General features: G+C 38.4%; 1 protein-coding gene across 3 annotated transcripts in view; it reads left to right on the forward strand.

The window, feature by feature from the left end:
• The window catches only part of GLS (glutaminase), a 107,385-nt gene that overhangs the window by 55,784 nt on the left and 35,553 nt on the right, over positions 1-16,048 (forward strand). For 2 of the 3 annotated variants that reach the window (XM_024197764.2, XM_029910531.1), the window contains 5 exons: positions 2,324-2,390; positions 3,032-3,082; positions 6,186-6,362; positions 7,119-7,250; positions 10,040-10,132. In XM_024197764.2, coding sequence (XP_024053532.2) covers positions 2,324-2,390; positions 3,032-3,082; positions 6,186-6,362; positions 7,119-7,250; positions 10,040-10,132 — 520 coding nt within the window. Of the gene's footprint in view, positions 1-2,323; positions 2,391-3,031; positions 3,083-6,185; positions 6,363-7,118; positions 7,251-10,039; positions 10,133-11,314; positions 12,471-16,048 lie in introns of those variants that run through there. The other variant, XM_024197765.3, reaches the window with a different exon arrangement.

Genomic DNA, 16,048 nt, shown 5'->3' on the forward strand with positions numbered 1-16,048 from the left:
TATTCATGCAGATTGAGGACCCAAAGAATGGTAATTGAGGAAGAGTAGAGTGTGAAGGTCTCTCTGCTTTCTCCCTCACAGCTGTCAGGAAGCTCTAAAGGGGAAGGGAAGAGAAAAGACAAGACAAACGTGCTTCTTGTTTTCATTGGCTTTCAGGTTATGGCATGTCAAGCTTATTAAATGCCCTTTAGTAAAAGGATCTATGTGACAGATGATTCCTCCAAGCATGGTGCAGCATTCTATAGAAATGGTTCACTTCTCCTTCAAGTGATTGTCCAGTTGCACATTGCATTAACGGCATGCTTGCGCCTCATGCGCTAGAGTTCAATGTCTGTGAGACAGCAGTGTCTTTATGGTGTGCACGCCACCTGGAGCTCCTCATGTTCCTCAGTGAAGACATAAAAGGGCGGAATGCGCCAACTGCCAGCTGTTCTTCTCACCTGTCTCCAGGCATTCAGACACAAAGTTTGCTGTCCATACTTGTGTAATCTAGCCTCTGCCTTTGTTGATATGATTAGTTATTTTGCTTGGTTGATTAGTATTTGTGATTTGCCTGTGGGCAAATTAAACAAGAGTAACAACAAAACTTTCCCAGGATGGCATCCTTCAGGTCCCAGGGGTTAAGTACTGCCCTTCCTGTGAGGGAACCATGTCTGCCAGTGACAGACATGTAAGATGTCTCTACTGTCTTGGGGAATTGCATGTCCCTGGAAAATGTTGTATGTAAATCATTTACATCCCAGTCCTGCAAGAAGAGAGAGGGCAGACTGGAAATCTTTCTGCTTAACAAATCTATGGGCCTGGTGTCTGACCCGGATCGATCAGATTCCCCTCTCTTTTGCCCCGTATCACACCCTGCTCTGAAGAGTGTGCGTGTGTGTGTGTGAAATTGCTTTCTTATCGGTTGTGGACTGCAGCAATGTGTAAATTGGCTAAGCCAGAAGAAGACACCGCACAGAGCTCCGGACTGCCCCAGTTCCATCCCTAGGGCTGCTGCTGCAGCTCTGCCTCCAGCTCCCTGGGCTGCTCCTCTGGCCGCTCTAGCTCTGGTTGCTGCAGCTCTGCTCCCAGTACACATCTGCTCCCTGGGCTGCTTCTATGCCTCTTGCTGCTGCACCTCTGCTCCCAGCACTGACCTGGGCTGCTTCTCTGGTTCTCTTAGGCTCTGGCTGACATGCCTCTGCTCCACAGCTCAGCTCAGGCTCCTGTTCTCTCCTTAGATTGGCCCCACTCTGGCTCAGGTAGTTCCAGTTCACATGGAAGACAGGATCCCCTGGCCTCCTTACTCCATTAGCCTGGCTGAGCTGGAACATTGGCCTCTCCCCATTGCCCTGGGGACTGTCAGTCTCAGGGTCCTGATTTCCCATCAACCCTTCCTCTTTCTTTTGTTACTGGCAGCTAGCCAACCAACCCTCCCCCCCCCACTAAGGGCTGGTCCACACTAACCCCCCAGTTCGAACTAAGATACGCAACTTCAGCTACGTTATTCATGTAGCTGAAGTCGAAGTACCTTAGTTCGAACTACAAGGTACTTACCGCGGGTCCACACGCGGCAGGCAGGCTCCCCCGTCGACTCCACGTACTCCTCTCGCGGCGCAGGAGTACTGGTGTCGACGGTGAGCACTTCCGGGATCGATTTATCGCGTCAAGACAAGACGCGATAAATCGATCCCAGAAGATCAATTGCTTACCGCCGAACCCGGAGGTAAGTATAGACGTACCCTAAGTTTTAGTAACGGGCCAACAGCCCCTTACATGTAGTCTAAAATCAGAAATGTCCTCATTACAAGCGTCGTATTGGCTGAATTTCGCAAGCAGCCTTAATTGGATCCCCTTGTATCCAAAAAAGCTATTGAAAGGTTTACAGAATTATAATCAGAACTTGGTGTCAGCAAAGATAAACATAAAATGCACTCCTTGTCCTGAGCAGCATACAGTCTAATTTTAAGACGAGACTGGACTTGAATGGGCTTAACGAACAGTGGTTCTGTTGCTGCATTCTTTAATTCATTAGGAATTTTACCATTGGCTTCAGTGGGGGCAAGTTTGGAGCAGTAGGACAGAGGATGAGGGTAACAGTGTTGAGATGGTGTGGTTATATAGACTAGCTAGTCCACAACTTGGTGAGTCCAGTATTCCTATTCCTTTTTTAATGCTTGATTTTTTTTTTTTTAACAAATACAAAATTGTTCTTTTCAATGCTTTCTGCCTGTTTCTTTTTTGTTGACATCTGCCTTTGTCCATAATTTAAAAAAAAAAAAAAAACCTCTTACCATTGTGTTTCTCTACAATCCAAGTATTTGAAAACTTTTTTTCTTTTCAGGTTCCAGTCTGAAAGAGAGAGTGGAGATCGAAATTTTGCAATTGGCTACTATCTGAAAGAAAAGAAGGTTTATCCATCTTTTGTTTGTTGGTTTTGCAAGACTTTTACTGCTCATAATGTTGGCCTCTGAATTTTTGGCATTTTATTTTATAATCTGGGTTTTATGTACATGGTTTAGAATACTGTGTGTGTTTTGTACAATAGTTTGCAAGTATGTTTCATACACTTTGGAGAGAATGTAGACATGTATTTAGGTACTGTAATCTTACAGAACAGCCCAAATCTCATTTCTGCATATTAGATTATTGATTCTAAAGTCATGTCCTGTAACTTTTTTTAAAGATTCAGTACAAGTGACTCTTTAATTTAAAAAAAAAAAAATGCATTAGGTGTTTTTAGGTGTTTCCATATATAGTTAGTCTATACTTCTTCAGGTCGTACGTAAAGGTGTGTTAGTAGCTAGAGAGTATTAAGCTATCTAACAGTTGCATCTTTTAAAACAGAATGTCATTTAATTTTCCTAAACGTTAAAGTTTTCTCTTTAAACATTCGTATAAGTGTTAGCTAGATTTTAAAATTTAAAACTAATGTTTTGAACACTGGCAAGAATTTATTTGATTTTTTTTTTTAATCTCTTTAGTTTAAAATTGATTTACTGTCTTGAAATAATCAACATGTTTAAAAGATTACTTTTACTTCTTTCCCCAGTGTTTTCCAGAAGGCACAGACATGGTTGCTATATTAGACTTCTACTTTCAGGTGATTGACTCTTATTTAATCTTGAGTACTTATAACGGAATTGAAATAAAGTTTTGAAAGTGTAAGCAGCACAAACTCTCTTAATCATAGATATAAAGGAGCCCATTAATACCTAAATTTTTTGAATGAACAAAGAACATTTGATGTATTAAACTTGTAAACTAAACTAAAATTAATTTACGAGTCTCCATCGGTTGTGTGAATTAGCAAGTTTCTGCTGTGAGAATATATGGGTGGCTGCATTATTCATTATTGGGTTTGGCAGAATATTTTGGCTTCTCTGTGTTCATTACACAGAGGAAGGCATTAAACTTTATAGTGTAACTAGAATAATGTGCATACAAATTTTTAATTTCAAGTTTGAGGGTAGTATTCAAAATGAGGCAACACTTTTGCACCCCTTCTCTCTCTTGTTTAATCAAATTAATTCTTATGAGCCAAACATAGAAACTACGCGGTGTAAATAGTCAAGTAGCCCATTTTTTGTTTTGCTTTTACCTAAAATAATTGCACTTGTCATGACACACAAACTTGGCAAGCAGGGGTTTTTCTCAGATAATCCACTAACCATTCACGTCGTGCATGCTGTAAACTCTCCACAGACTGACTAGATTTTGCCTTTCTGTCACTTCGTCCCTGTCAAATTTGAAGCACTAAAATCAAGGACAATGTTTTAAAAAGGAACATGTTTCTGATTCATATTGCTTAACGCTGAGCAGCGTATTTCTAAACATTAGCTTTCTCTTAACATTCATGGGTAGGGAAGTGACTCCTGTAGATTCTTGACCTATTGACTATTTCATTTAACTATGATAAGCTGCATCAGCACTGTGAGGCCAATTTAGTGTTTGCCTTTATTACCTTAGCTAGATAAGGCCAAACTAATATTCAAATCAAAGAATCTTTGTTAGTAAACAGTAAAAGTGAATGCAGAATTGTAGTAACATGTTCTGGATTGCACTAGCATTTAAGAGCTGTAGTATTTATTATGTATTTTGATACATTCTAATAATATCACATACAGGTTTTTTCCTACAGGACCTAAGTCTCATTCAGTGCGCAAAATGGACTGTCCTCCCTTGGCGAACAGCAAATTCAATATTTTGTTTTCTCATTGTTCAGAATATGGTCCCATAACTTGTTTACTGTACTCTATTCAAAATCTGCTCTGAATGTAGAGTTTTTGATTTCCTTATGGGCTTTTCTGTGGTGCTCATCATCACATCTGAGTGCTTCAGAGACATTAATGAATTTATTTTCACAACATCCCTGTGAGATGAGGAGGTATTACCTCATTTTACAAATGGGGAACCAAGGCACAAAGAGATTAAGGTCAAAAGTATCCACTAATTTTAGGTGCTCAATTTGAAAAATCAGGTCCTAGGCATCTTCAAGTGTACTTAGCATTATATAGCAATGTATATATTCAAGCACAGCTCCCATTGACTTCTGTTGCAGCTGTGAGTGCTCAGCGCTCTGCAAATCAGACCTCATGGTTTCAGTTCAGGCCCCCAGAAAATGAGGAACACATAATTAGTGACCACCTGTGAAAAGTTTGGTGTGATTTGCCCAGGATCCCATAAGAACTCTGTATCATACATAGGGATATAATCCAGTTTTCCACTTCAGCATTCATTTGTGTTAGCTGTGAGACCATCCTTTGTCTTCCTTCAAACTACATGGCTTATTCACTACACTCCCTTCCAGCTTGTGCAACAAATGAGGCCAGGATCCTGCAGACAACAGCCTCTTTCACTACACAATCCTGATTCATCCTCAGAGCAGGTCCATTCTGTGCAATGAATAAATCCGGTACTGTGGAGAAAATAGTAAGCTATCAAGTAATTAAAGACTGTAGTATAATGCATATGAGGAAGGTAAATTAAGTTTACACAAGCAATCTTAATTTGTCATTTCCTGTCTATTTTGAATGATTGATTTTGTAACCTTAATATTCTAGCATAGTTTTCAGTGTAATTTCCTAGCTTTAAAAACAAACAAACAAAAAAAAAAAAAACACTTAAAAAAAAAATTCCAAAAATTAAAAAAAAAAAAAAAAAAAAAAAAAAAAACACTGAAATAACAAATTCCATCATGTGACATAAACCACGTGGAAGTAAATATAAGTAGGGTTGGAACCTTTAGATCCACTACTCAGACCTCCTGCCACTTGAGCTAACAGAGTAACATAGTAATACTAGTTTATCATTCTCTGTAGACTAGCTCTAGAGGGGGATAGGGGACACTTTTGCCAGTGGGTTTCACAGATACTTGCTGATAGCCGAAGAATGGTGAGACTCAGGAATCTTGGATTCCATTGCAGGCTTTAGAGGCAGTATGCTTTAACGGACACAGAATCTTTTGCTCATTCCCCCCCAAGTGTGTGACCTCCTTCTGCCATGTCATCATGGTGTCTTCTCCTCCCCTCCTTAGTCCGTTTTCAATGTGTTCTCCCCCACCCAAAATACACACAAATCTCTGGTTCTTACTCCCTCTGCATTTGAATCAGGCAGTTTCCTCTTCAGTGCTGCCTGTATTCAGCAGCTGGTCAATGGGAGCACCGGAGAGACAGGTTCCCTGCTCTCAGCTCAGGTGCCCTGACCCAATGTTGCCCGCTGCCCAGAGCTGCAGTTTCAGGGAAAGTCCAGTTTAGCTGCCACCTGGAGCATGGTTGACACAGATAGATTTTAGCAGTGTAATTCCCAGAAAATTCTTAGAATTTCCTACTGAGCATGTACAATTTGCATTTTTTTCAAAGGCTTATAATTTGGCCTAATTTGGACAAATTAAGACACATTCCTGAAAAAAGCCATTCCTTGCCAAATTTTAAATAGCTGCTGCAAAGTGTGGGGGTGCTACAGCTTTTCAAAGAAAAGGTCACCAGAATTTTTTAAAATGGGCAAAACAACATTTCCCCCCAAACTTGTAGTTATAAAACAGCCCAACTGTTTTGTCTGAGACAAAAAATAATCATTATTCAATGATACAGATCAACTCATGTAATGCCATTAGTATGCAGACCTCCAATTGTTAACCTTTAGCATACTGTATGTACGTAGAGATTATACATATAAATAAGAATTATTATTTTCCCTTCCATTAGCTGTGTTCTATCGAAGTGACCTGTGAATCGGCTAGTGTGATGGCAGCAACTCTGGCTAATGGTGGCTTTTGCCCAATTACTGGTGAAAGAGTACTGAGCCCTGAATCAGTCCGGAATACCTTGAGTCTAATGCATTCCTGTGGCATGTACGACTTCTCAGGACAGTTTGCCTTCCATGTGAGTAACTGTTGGATGCTAATTGTATCTGGCAAGTGAAACTAATCTAAACTGGCTTTTAAACAAACATTCCAGGATTGATCTTTTTATACTTAAGCTGTTATGTGAATTAATCAGAAGTTGAACACAACACTATTTGAAAATCTGGTACTGTGAAATTAATCACTTCAAGGTATTTCAGACAAGTCCTGTTTTCTAACACTTTAAACTCGGGCTTCATTTTCATCCTAAAAACATAAGTTGGGTTTCAAAGATATAACTCATCCCTTACAAGAGCAATATCTACATTGCTTATTCAATTTAGTTATAATTCAAACAAATGTTATAACTGGTGAAATTAGGTGGTAAAACATTGTGCGTGCAGGCACACCCAAGTCATGTTAAGCTGTCAGGGTTAAACAAAAGGGATCTTTGTACTAAAATAATTTTGTAGCACTGTTGTTGTTGCAAATTATCAATGACTTGTTGGATATCTATGTGTATGTCTCACTTCTCTGCTGAGATTATCAGGCCTCGGGTATAGTTCTTGCTGAACCACTAATATGCTGTCTGACCTTAGGCGAGCAACGTAATTCCTGCTCTGTCTCGCTGAATAGAGCCTTATCTGTCAAGGATAATACTGCTTACCCAACTTATAAAATGTTCTGCGATTGATCAACTAAAGTGCTATATAATATTTTTTATGTGCTAAGTGTTATGAATAACACAACAGACTAGAATGTTAACATAGTATACTAAGTCTTTAACTTCCTGTAGGTTGGACTTCCTGCAAAATCTGGAGTTGCTGGTGGCATTCTTCTGGTTGTTCCTAATGTTATGGGTCTGATGTGCTGGTCACCTCCTTTGGACAAAATGGGCAACAGCGTTAAAGGGATTCACTTCTGTCATGTAAGGAAGGCTTCCTCTAACTTTCAATAATTTTTCTTTTGCAACCAACATTTACCTAATTAGTTAGCATGCCTAAGGCCTAACTGAACTTAAATGAAATCCTTAAATTTGGTACTTACGTACTTCTCAGGTCAGGTCAGACAGGATTGAAAAGCAGTCTTGTTTTCTGACTTCCGTGGCTATAATTCAAATTAGATTTATTATTGGACCTACGCTGGGGTAGGCAACCTATAGCACGCGTGCCAAAGGTGGCACACGAGCTGATTTTCAGTGGCACTCACACTGCCTGGGTCCTGGCCACCGTCCGGGGGGCTCTGCATTTTAATTTTATTTTAAATTAAGCTGTTTAAACGTTTTAAAAACCTTATTTACTTTACATACAACAATAGTTTAGTTATATATTATAGACTTATAGAAACAGACCTTCTAAAAACGTTAAAATGTAGTACTGGCATGCAAAACCTTAAATTAGAGTGAATAAATGAAGACTCGGCACACCACTTCTGAAAGGTTGCCAACCACTGGACTATGCAAACATTTGGTTTCATCATGTTTTCTAATCTTGGGAAAAGTGTTCATGAAAAAATTTAAAGGAATAATGTCTTGTGGACGAGACGCTGGATATGAGTTGACAGTGTGCCTTTGTTGCCAAGAAGGCTAGCAGCATTTTGGGCTGTATAAGTAGGACCATTGCCAGCAGATGGAGGGACGTGATCATTCCCCTCTATTTGACATTGGTGAGGCCTCATCTGGAGTACTGTGTTCAGTTTTGGGCCTCACACCACAAGAAGGACGTGGAAAAACTGGAAAGAGTCCAGCGGAGGGCAACAAAAATGATTAGGGGGCTGGAGCACATGACTTATGAGGAGAGGCTGAGGGAACTGGGATTGTTTAGTCTGCAGAAGAGAAGAATGAGGGGGGATTTGATAGCTGCTTTCAACTACCTGAAAGGGGGCTCCAAAGGGGATGGAGCTCGGCTGTTCTCAGTGGTGGCAGATGACAGAACAAGGAGTAATGGTCTCAAGTTGCAGTGGGGGAGGTTTAGGTTGGATATTAGGAAAATATTTTTCATTAGGAGGGTGGTGAAGCACTGGAATGGGTTACCTAGGGAGGTGGTGGAATCTCCTTCCTTAGAGGTTTTTAAGGTCAGGCTTGACAAAGCCCTGGCTGGGATGATTTAGTTGGGGATTGGTCCTGTTTTGAGCAGGGGGTTGGACTAGATTACCTCCTGAGGTCCCTTCCAACCCTGATATTCTATGACATGAGAATGGCACTGATTTCTTTGATCTATTAGAACACAAGATCTCTTCCACCTTAAAGAGGCTTGCCAGAGTCCAAATATTCTTAACACTGGCATCAAACAGGGACTTCAGTCTTTCAAAGGTCAAGTCTGTAGCAAAAGACAAAGCTAAGGGTGGCTTGTCTGACAGTTGTCTTCTGTATAGAGACATTTTGTATGTATTATTCACAGAAAGGTACTAAGAAACTCCACTTCACTCCAGTATGATAGAATAACAATAATTTCATTTAATTAGCAATGCTTACTGAGGCCTTAGGTGGCTAATAATAAAATAGGAATGGTGTTGCTTATATTTTGGCCAATATTGTACTTCTGTGTCTGGGGGAAAAAGAAGATGGGTTGAAAGTCTCCACAGAGACAACTGTCAGACAAGCATCCTAAGCTTTGCCTTTTGCTGCAGACATGACCTTTAAAAAATTGAAGAGCCCTGTTTGGGGCCAGTGTTAAGAATATTTGGACTCTCTCCAGCCTCTTTCAGATGGTAGAGTTCTTGTACAAGACTTCATTTGCAAGTAATAAGGAATGGTGACACATCACTGGCCTTCCAAACGGAGAGAGGAACATGGCAGGGATGCCTTCTGCCTCTTTCTCTTCTCCCTACAACCGAAGGCAGTGCAAATTAGGCAGTACTCGGACAATCAAAGACCTCAACAGAGGATACTACAATATTTAGAGCATTGTGCAATGTTTAGAGTACTTCATTCACTTGACTTCTATATCAGCTGCATAACAATCCAGTTTGCACCTCATTCTGGGGAGTGCGCAAGTACATTGCCTATTGCTATTTTTCAGTCTAGATATGTTTGCTTTTAAGTCCTATGTTAAAAAATACGTTTCAATTAAAATCAAATTGTTTTAAAAAACAATTTTTAACTGTTATTAATAAAGAAAGACCTAATAACTGATGATTTGGCAACCTTCACATTGCTGCAAAATAAATAGCTATAAATGTATATATTTTATATATAAATAAATTTGTTCTTCAAACTACAACAGCATGGAAAAACTACTTGCCACAATACTTGTGAATGTCTTTCCCTACAGTGATTCTAGTTTAATTAAGATCAACTGTTGCACTGAATCTTCCTTGTTGAACTGCCTATCACAGGTCTTGTGTTACTGTGAGATATTATAGCACCTTACAAGTGTTTGTGAAGTATACATTACAAAAATAAATGCTGCAATATCTGTACAGTGAAATATTGGTATAAGTTAGCTTTTTTCAAAATACCACCGATAATTCAGTTATTAAAAAAAATTAATACTATTATTACAACCTGATGAAAACATGTCTTTATTACCAATGTATGGAAGGACATTTTATGAAGAGAGTAACAAGAGGCTTCTTGTGTAAGTCAGGAACTTAGCCAAGTCATATTTGTTGTGAAGCAAAAATATTTAAAGTGTGTGCGTTATCAACCTCAAGTGAGAAAATAAGAAAGTATGCAGTATACAAAGGATGATGTAGTTTCTTTTTGACTGTTTGCAGGAACTGGTTTCTTTGTGCAATTTCCATAATTATGATAACTTGAGGCACTTTGCAAAGAAGCTTGATCCTCGCAGAGAAGGTGGTGATCAGCGGGTAAGCTAAATATGTTCTTTTAATGACTACTTTGTATAGTTGTTAGCTGGAAAATGTAAGGTTCATCTGTAAACATAAAACTGCTCAATGACATGTATTGCATCAAAACTTAAAGATAAGTTAAGCTTATCAGTCTAGTTTCACCAGAGCACAATTTATTTGTAACAGTCTGCCATATCTGTGATGAGGCTTAAACAGTTACAAGATTTTTTGTAAGATTCATAATTGCTAAAGACTTGAGCATTTTTTCTCCTCAGCTAGAGTGGGTGTATGGTATTTTAATATTCAGGATGAATTTCACTATTCGGCTTACTTTTTAATAATAATTTGGCCAACTGGTAGCTTAGTCTTTCTGTTCTGCACTCCTGTGCATGAGATCTAAGGTCAGTATTTTTCACATTGATCTCACTGAAATCAGAGGACTCAGGGTATGTCTACACTTGAGCTGGAAGATGTAAAATCCAGCTCGAAGAGACATACCCACGCTAGCTCTCATCAAGCTAGAGTGCTAAAAATGGAAGTGTAGCCATGGTGGTGGGAGGGGCTAGTGCCTGGTGTCTCAAATGGGGTCAAACTCGTGGCAGCTAGCCCCTCCTGCCGCTAATGCTGCCGCAGCTGTTCTCCATTTTCAGCGCATTAACTCAATCAGAGCTAGTGTGGGGAGGTCTGCTGGAGCTGCTGTTTACCTCTCCAGCTCTAAGTGTAGACATACCCGCAGAGGGTTGTAGAGGCAGTGCACTCAGCACTTGTGTGGCAGGGAAGATAGCCTCATTTTAGTGCCCCTTATTAAGGAGTACTGTTTTCAGGCTCTGAAGAGTCACTCCATTTCTGTTGTACTAAAGCATAGTAGAAGTGTTATGGGTGCTTGAGGGTAGGAGGCAAATAGTGAGAGGTTTTCCTTAAGGATTTTATAGGGATATGGAGGTCTCCCAAAGGGAAGATACAGTAGTATGAAAGATGTTTGTTTTTATTTGCCTGTACATTTCTCTTTATAACTATCTGATATGGAATTAGAACTTTATGTATAACTCCAAAACGGACCATAACTATTTGTAATAAAATGTCAAGAGGTGGAGATGGGTGGAAGTTCAGGCTTTTGGCATTGATTGCAAATATCAATAACACGCAGATTTGCTTTCTTCAAGTACACTAATAAATAATGTATGTTGCTTGAACAACTAGCATTCCTTGGGACCATTGGACTATGAAAGTCTCCGGCAAGAACTTGCTTTGAAAGGCACAGTGTGGAAAAAAGTGTCTCCTGAGTCAAACGAGGACATCTCCAGAACCATAGTGTATAGAATGGAAAGTCGGGGAGAGCAAAACTAAAGAAATGGGTTATAGTTTCATAAAGTTCTTCATTTTAAAAGCCCTCAAGCATCTCTAGATTAAACAACTTCAGTTGTTTTGTTTCCTTGATATTTTTGGTTTATATATAAACTTTTTTCTTTTAATATTGTGTAAATACTGTATATGCTATACCAAAAATAGAATATTGACATTTTAAAAAAATCTGTCAACCAGATTTCATGGTTCCTTAAAGTAAATTTACTTTAAACAGAAAAATCTAAATGTTTTAAAGGATAACTCCTTTGATATATTTGAGAATTTATACATTAATTAAAGGTGGACTTTATGGAGCTGTGAGAAGATTTTGTAATGTGTCCTCTTACTAGATCTGGAACATAGAGAAATGCAAATAGTATATCTAGAACATAAAGTAAAACAGTGCATCAAAATAAAGTAAGATGACGAATCCCCAAATAGGTATGCCTGAAAGAGAAACAGTTTGAGTCTTGACATTATTAGCACCTGTATCTTTTGTTTCACACACACTTACAAAATGTATTTAGCATAAATAGATCCCTTTGATATACCATGTTAGCAAATGTAAGCAAAGTAAATTACCAAATCGTATTTTTTTTAATCAAATCATTTTAAATTAAGCATGTTAATATTCAGTTAATAGACGAGCAAGTAGCTTTGTAGCTTGCAAAGCTGCTCTAATTGCATAGTTAGCTAAGTTAGGCAGAGAATGATTTCTTTCTCAAGTATTCTGAGTGGTCCTGTAGGAGCTGTCCTGCCAGCTATGACTCAGTCTGCCATACTAATAATACTACACTCCACTTTTATTTTACAGAATATAAGCAATCTTAGTTTTAGAGGGATAGGTGAAGAGAAAATATATTCAAAGTAAAAAAGAAAAATTGGTAATGATTATTAAAACTGTTTAAAAAGTAAGTCTTACTGAATATAAGTATTGGTCGTATACTAGCTGTGTTGGTCCCAGGATACGAGAGACACAAGGCGGTGAAGTAATATCTTTTATTGGACCAACGTCTGTGGGTGGAAAGAACCAGCTTTTGAGCTACATAGAGCTCTTTTTCTTCTGCCAGCCCTGCAGAGAGCTCTGTGAAGTTTGAAAGCTTGTTCTTTCCACCAACAGATATTGGTCCAATAAAAGATAATACATCACCCACCTTGTCTTGCTCTGAATTAATTTTACCAGTTATAATATCATTCATCTCTATTATATATGTACTCACACACATACACATAATGTAATTTTATAAGTTAATAGAAATAGTTTCCCCCCTCTTTTGTTTTTGTTTATCTACTTTGCACCTCTGTTTAGTCCTTCCCTAGTAACAAAATTTTTGTCTTCTACAGCAAATTATGAGCACGTTAGTCTCAAATAATGCACTGTTCATACTGTGGAACAGTTTGATCTGGTATGAAACGGTCAGCATAAATCTTAGAAGTAGGTTTTGTCAAACAAAATTAATCATGAGATTATAAAAAAAATCACGATTAATTAGTTTTAATCGCACTATTAATAATAGAATCCCATTTATTTGAATATTTTTGGATGTTTTCTACTTTTTCAAATATATTTATTTCAATTACAACACAGAATACAGAGTTTACAGTGCTCGCTTTATATTTTATTTCAAATTTTTGCACAGTAAAAAAAGATATAAAAGAAATAGTATTTTTCAATTCCCCTCATACAAGTATTCCAGTGCAATTTCTTTATCATGAAAGTGCAACTTACAAATGTAGAATTATGTTTTTTACATAACTACACTCAAAAACAAAGCAATGTAAAACTTTAGAGCCTACAAGTCCACTCAGTCCTACTTCTCGTTCAGCCAATCGTTAAGACAAATAAGTTTGTTTATATTTACAGGAGATAATGTTGCCTGCTTCATATTTACGTTGTCACTTGAAAGTGAGAACAGGTATTCGCATGGCATTGTTGTAGCAAGCACTGCAAGATACTTATGTGCCAGATATGCTAAACATTCGTATGCCTCTTCATGCTTCATCAGCATGGAAGCATGTCTTCTGGACTGGTGGCCAAAGCATGAAGGAGGGGTATAAGAGTGTTTAGCATAATTGAAATCAATATATTTGAAAATGTAGAAAAACATCCACAAATATTTATAATACATTTAAATGGGTATAGCAATTATTTTGTAATTGAGTTAATTTGTTTTGACTTAATCACTTGAGTTAACTGCAATTAATTGACAGCCCTACTTAGAAGAGTTCAGACTACGTAGGTAATATTATACAGGGAAGCCAGTATTTTCTGAAATTTAGAGGCCAAATGCATAGCCATTTTATATGTTTCTTATTGATGCTAATTTTTTTTTTTGTAAAATTCTTCACTCCCTATATAGCTTATTATGCTTTGTTCCATGCCCCCTTCCCCTTAACCACCATACAAAGGCCTAATTTATTGTTAATTCCAAAGATATGTCCAAATAACTTCTGATCAATCTCTTTTTAAGAGCTACTGGTATAGTATTTACATAAAGGTCTCAAACTACATATGTAATTTTTCTTTTGGACAGAAAAGTATATAAATATATACACTAAGGCTATGTCTGTATTAAACACCACTCAGCGACATGTAGAGCACGTGCCCACGTAGGCCCCCTAGCATGGGTACAAGATAGTAGTGTAGTTGGTGAGTCATAGCTTAGACTAGTAGAGGAAAGACTGGGTGAAGGGTATGGGTATGTATGTGAGTGCATACTCTACTTGCCCAAGCTGTGTCTCCCTGTCTACACTAATATTTTTAGCAGTGTAGGGTCCTGCTGCCTCCTTGATGCCAAAGCCTTTCCCCTCTGCAAGAAAAGACTCCCTCATTGGGGCAGACTGTGGCAGGGAGGAGGCTTGGGCAGTTCCCCGTTGTAGAGCCTTTCCACAGCATATGGAAAGGCTCTGCCAGCGCCCGGCTGCCGGAGCTTTCTTCTGCCACAAGGAAATACTTTAGCAGCGGGGAAGAGCTGAGACTTTCCCAGCTTTCCCTTTCCAGAGCATTTTCCTCTCCGTAGTGAAAGGCTCTGACAACGGGGAACTTCTGAAGCTTTTGCTGTCCCACTTCTGCCAGAGCCTGTCACTGAGATGTGTAGCTACACACCGCCGTGTGGGCACAGCCTACTTTTTACTGTGGCGTGTAGCTATATATGCTCTATACACTGCTGGAAGTGGTGTGTAGTGTAGACATAGCCTGAATCATTAAAAGGAAGGGATAGACTGTAAAACAACTTGGGAACTTATAAAACAAGAAAATGCATAAAGCAAGATGTGCAGTGAATGGTGATGAGGAATCTTATCTTGACCATACCATTTAAGGATTGATTATAGCTAACAAGTACATGTCTCACAAAAATGTAGAAGTGCTGTTTAAGAAGTTATATAAACAAGTACTGTTGCAAGTTAATCCAAGTGATCTTGTAGCAATACATTATATTTTTTTATAGTTGTTATTGGGGCTATTCGCATTTGAAGCATACAATTATAGAGTTGCTTAGGCAAACCTTTTCAGAAAATTAACATACAAAGGAATTTGAGATCCTAGTAAAATAATGCATCAGGTACTGTTAATTGCACTTCAGAACAATGGCATAAATTACTGAATGAAAACTCAGCATATACTTTTATCCCAGTTGTTTTGCTTACATTTTTCCAGGGTTACAGTGAAGTAAGAGCAAGGGAAGGTTAGTGAAGGTCTTTAAATGTCCTTGAAATCAACAGTTTTACATGAATAAGAAAGTTAAGGTAAAACAGTAGTCACTGAGATACTGCAAGCAAAACTCTGCATGTGCACACCTCAGATGTGCTCAATTGCTGTATTTGATTAATTTGTATTGAACATTCAGAGGGATTGCAGGTTGGAGCATCTGCTTCTGTGCCCCCTAGTAAAAAGAACTCATGTTGCTGAATTATTGTTTAAAATGAAGGTGTACCCCTGTGGGGCAGGGTTTACTTAATATAGCTCAGTGCATTCTTTGTTGATTTCATGTTATTTGGAACTAATTTTAAAACTAGCTGAAGTTGGAGAAATTGTTTCTGCTGGATTCAGATCTTAAAATAGTAACCCACAAAGCCTTAAGCATTTAGCTATGTAAATTATACATGGAGTTTTGAGAAGAGGAGGCAAGTCATAGGTGGTAAATGTGACAGGATTCAAAAAGTGATTAGACATTTATATGGATAACAAGAATGTCCAGAGTTGTTGTTTTTTGGTTTTGTTAAAGTTTTGGAAGGGATATAAGCCAACCTCTAACTATTGTGGATAAGTTGGAAACTTTCCTTTGGGCCAGTTTATCCCATAACCTGCCCTCTCCACAATTTCTTGCTCCTCCTCAAAAGCTTCTGTTACTGGTGGCTGTTGGTGATAGGTTACACAACTAGTTGGATCGTGGCCTGATCCACTATTGCAATTCCTTACATGTATATTTTGTGACTAGGGTCCTAAAGAATGTTGTGGTACGGGCTAATTATTAAATGTTTTTATTGAAGATATTTCTGAGTACATAAAGGATTTAGTATTCATCTGCGTTATGGCAATACCAGTTCTTGATATTCAAGCATCTGAGCTGTTTCTTTTTCTTTTGTCAG

The sequence above is a fragment of the Terrapene carolina genome, unplaced genomic scaffold (assembly GCF_002925995.2).
Source record: "Terrapene carolina triunguis isolate 2854851 unplaced genomic scaffold, T_m_triunguis-2.0 Scaffold62, whole genome shotgun sequence".
NCBI classification, from domain to species: domain Eukaryota; kingdom Metazoa; phylum Chordata; order Testudines; family Emydidae; genus Terrapene; species Terrapene triunguis.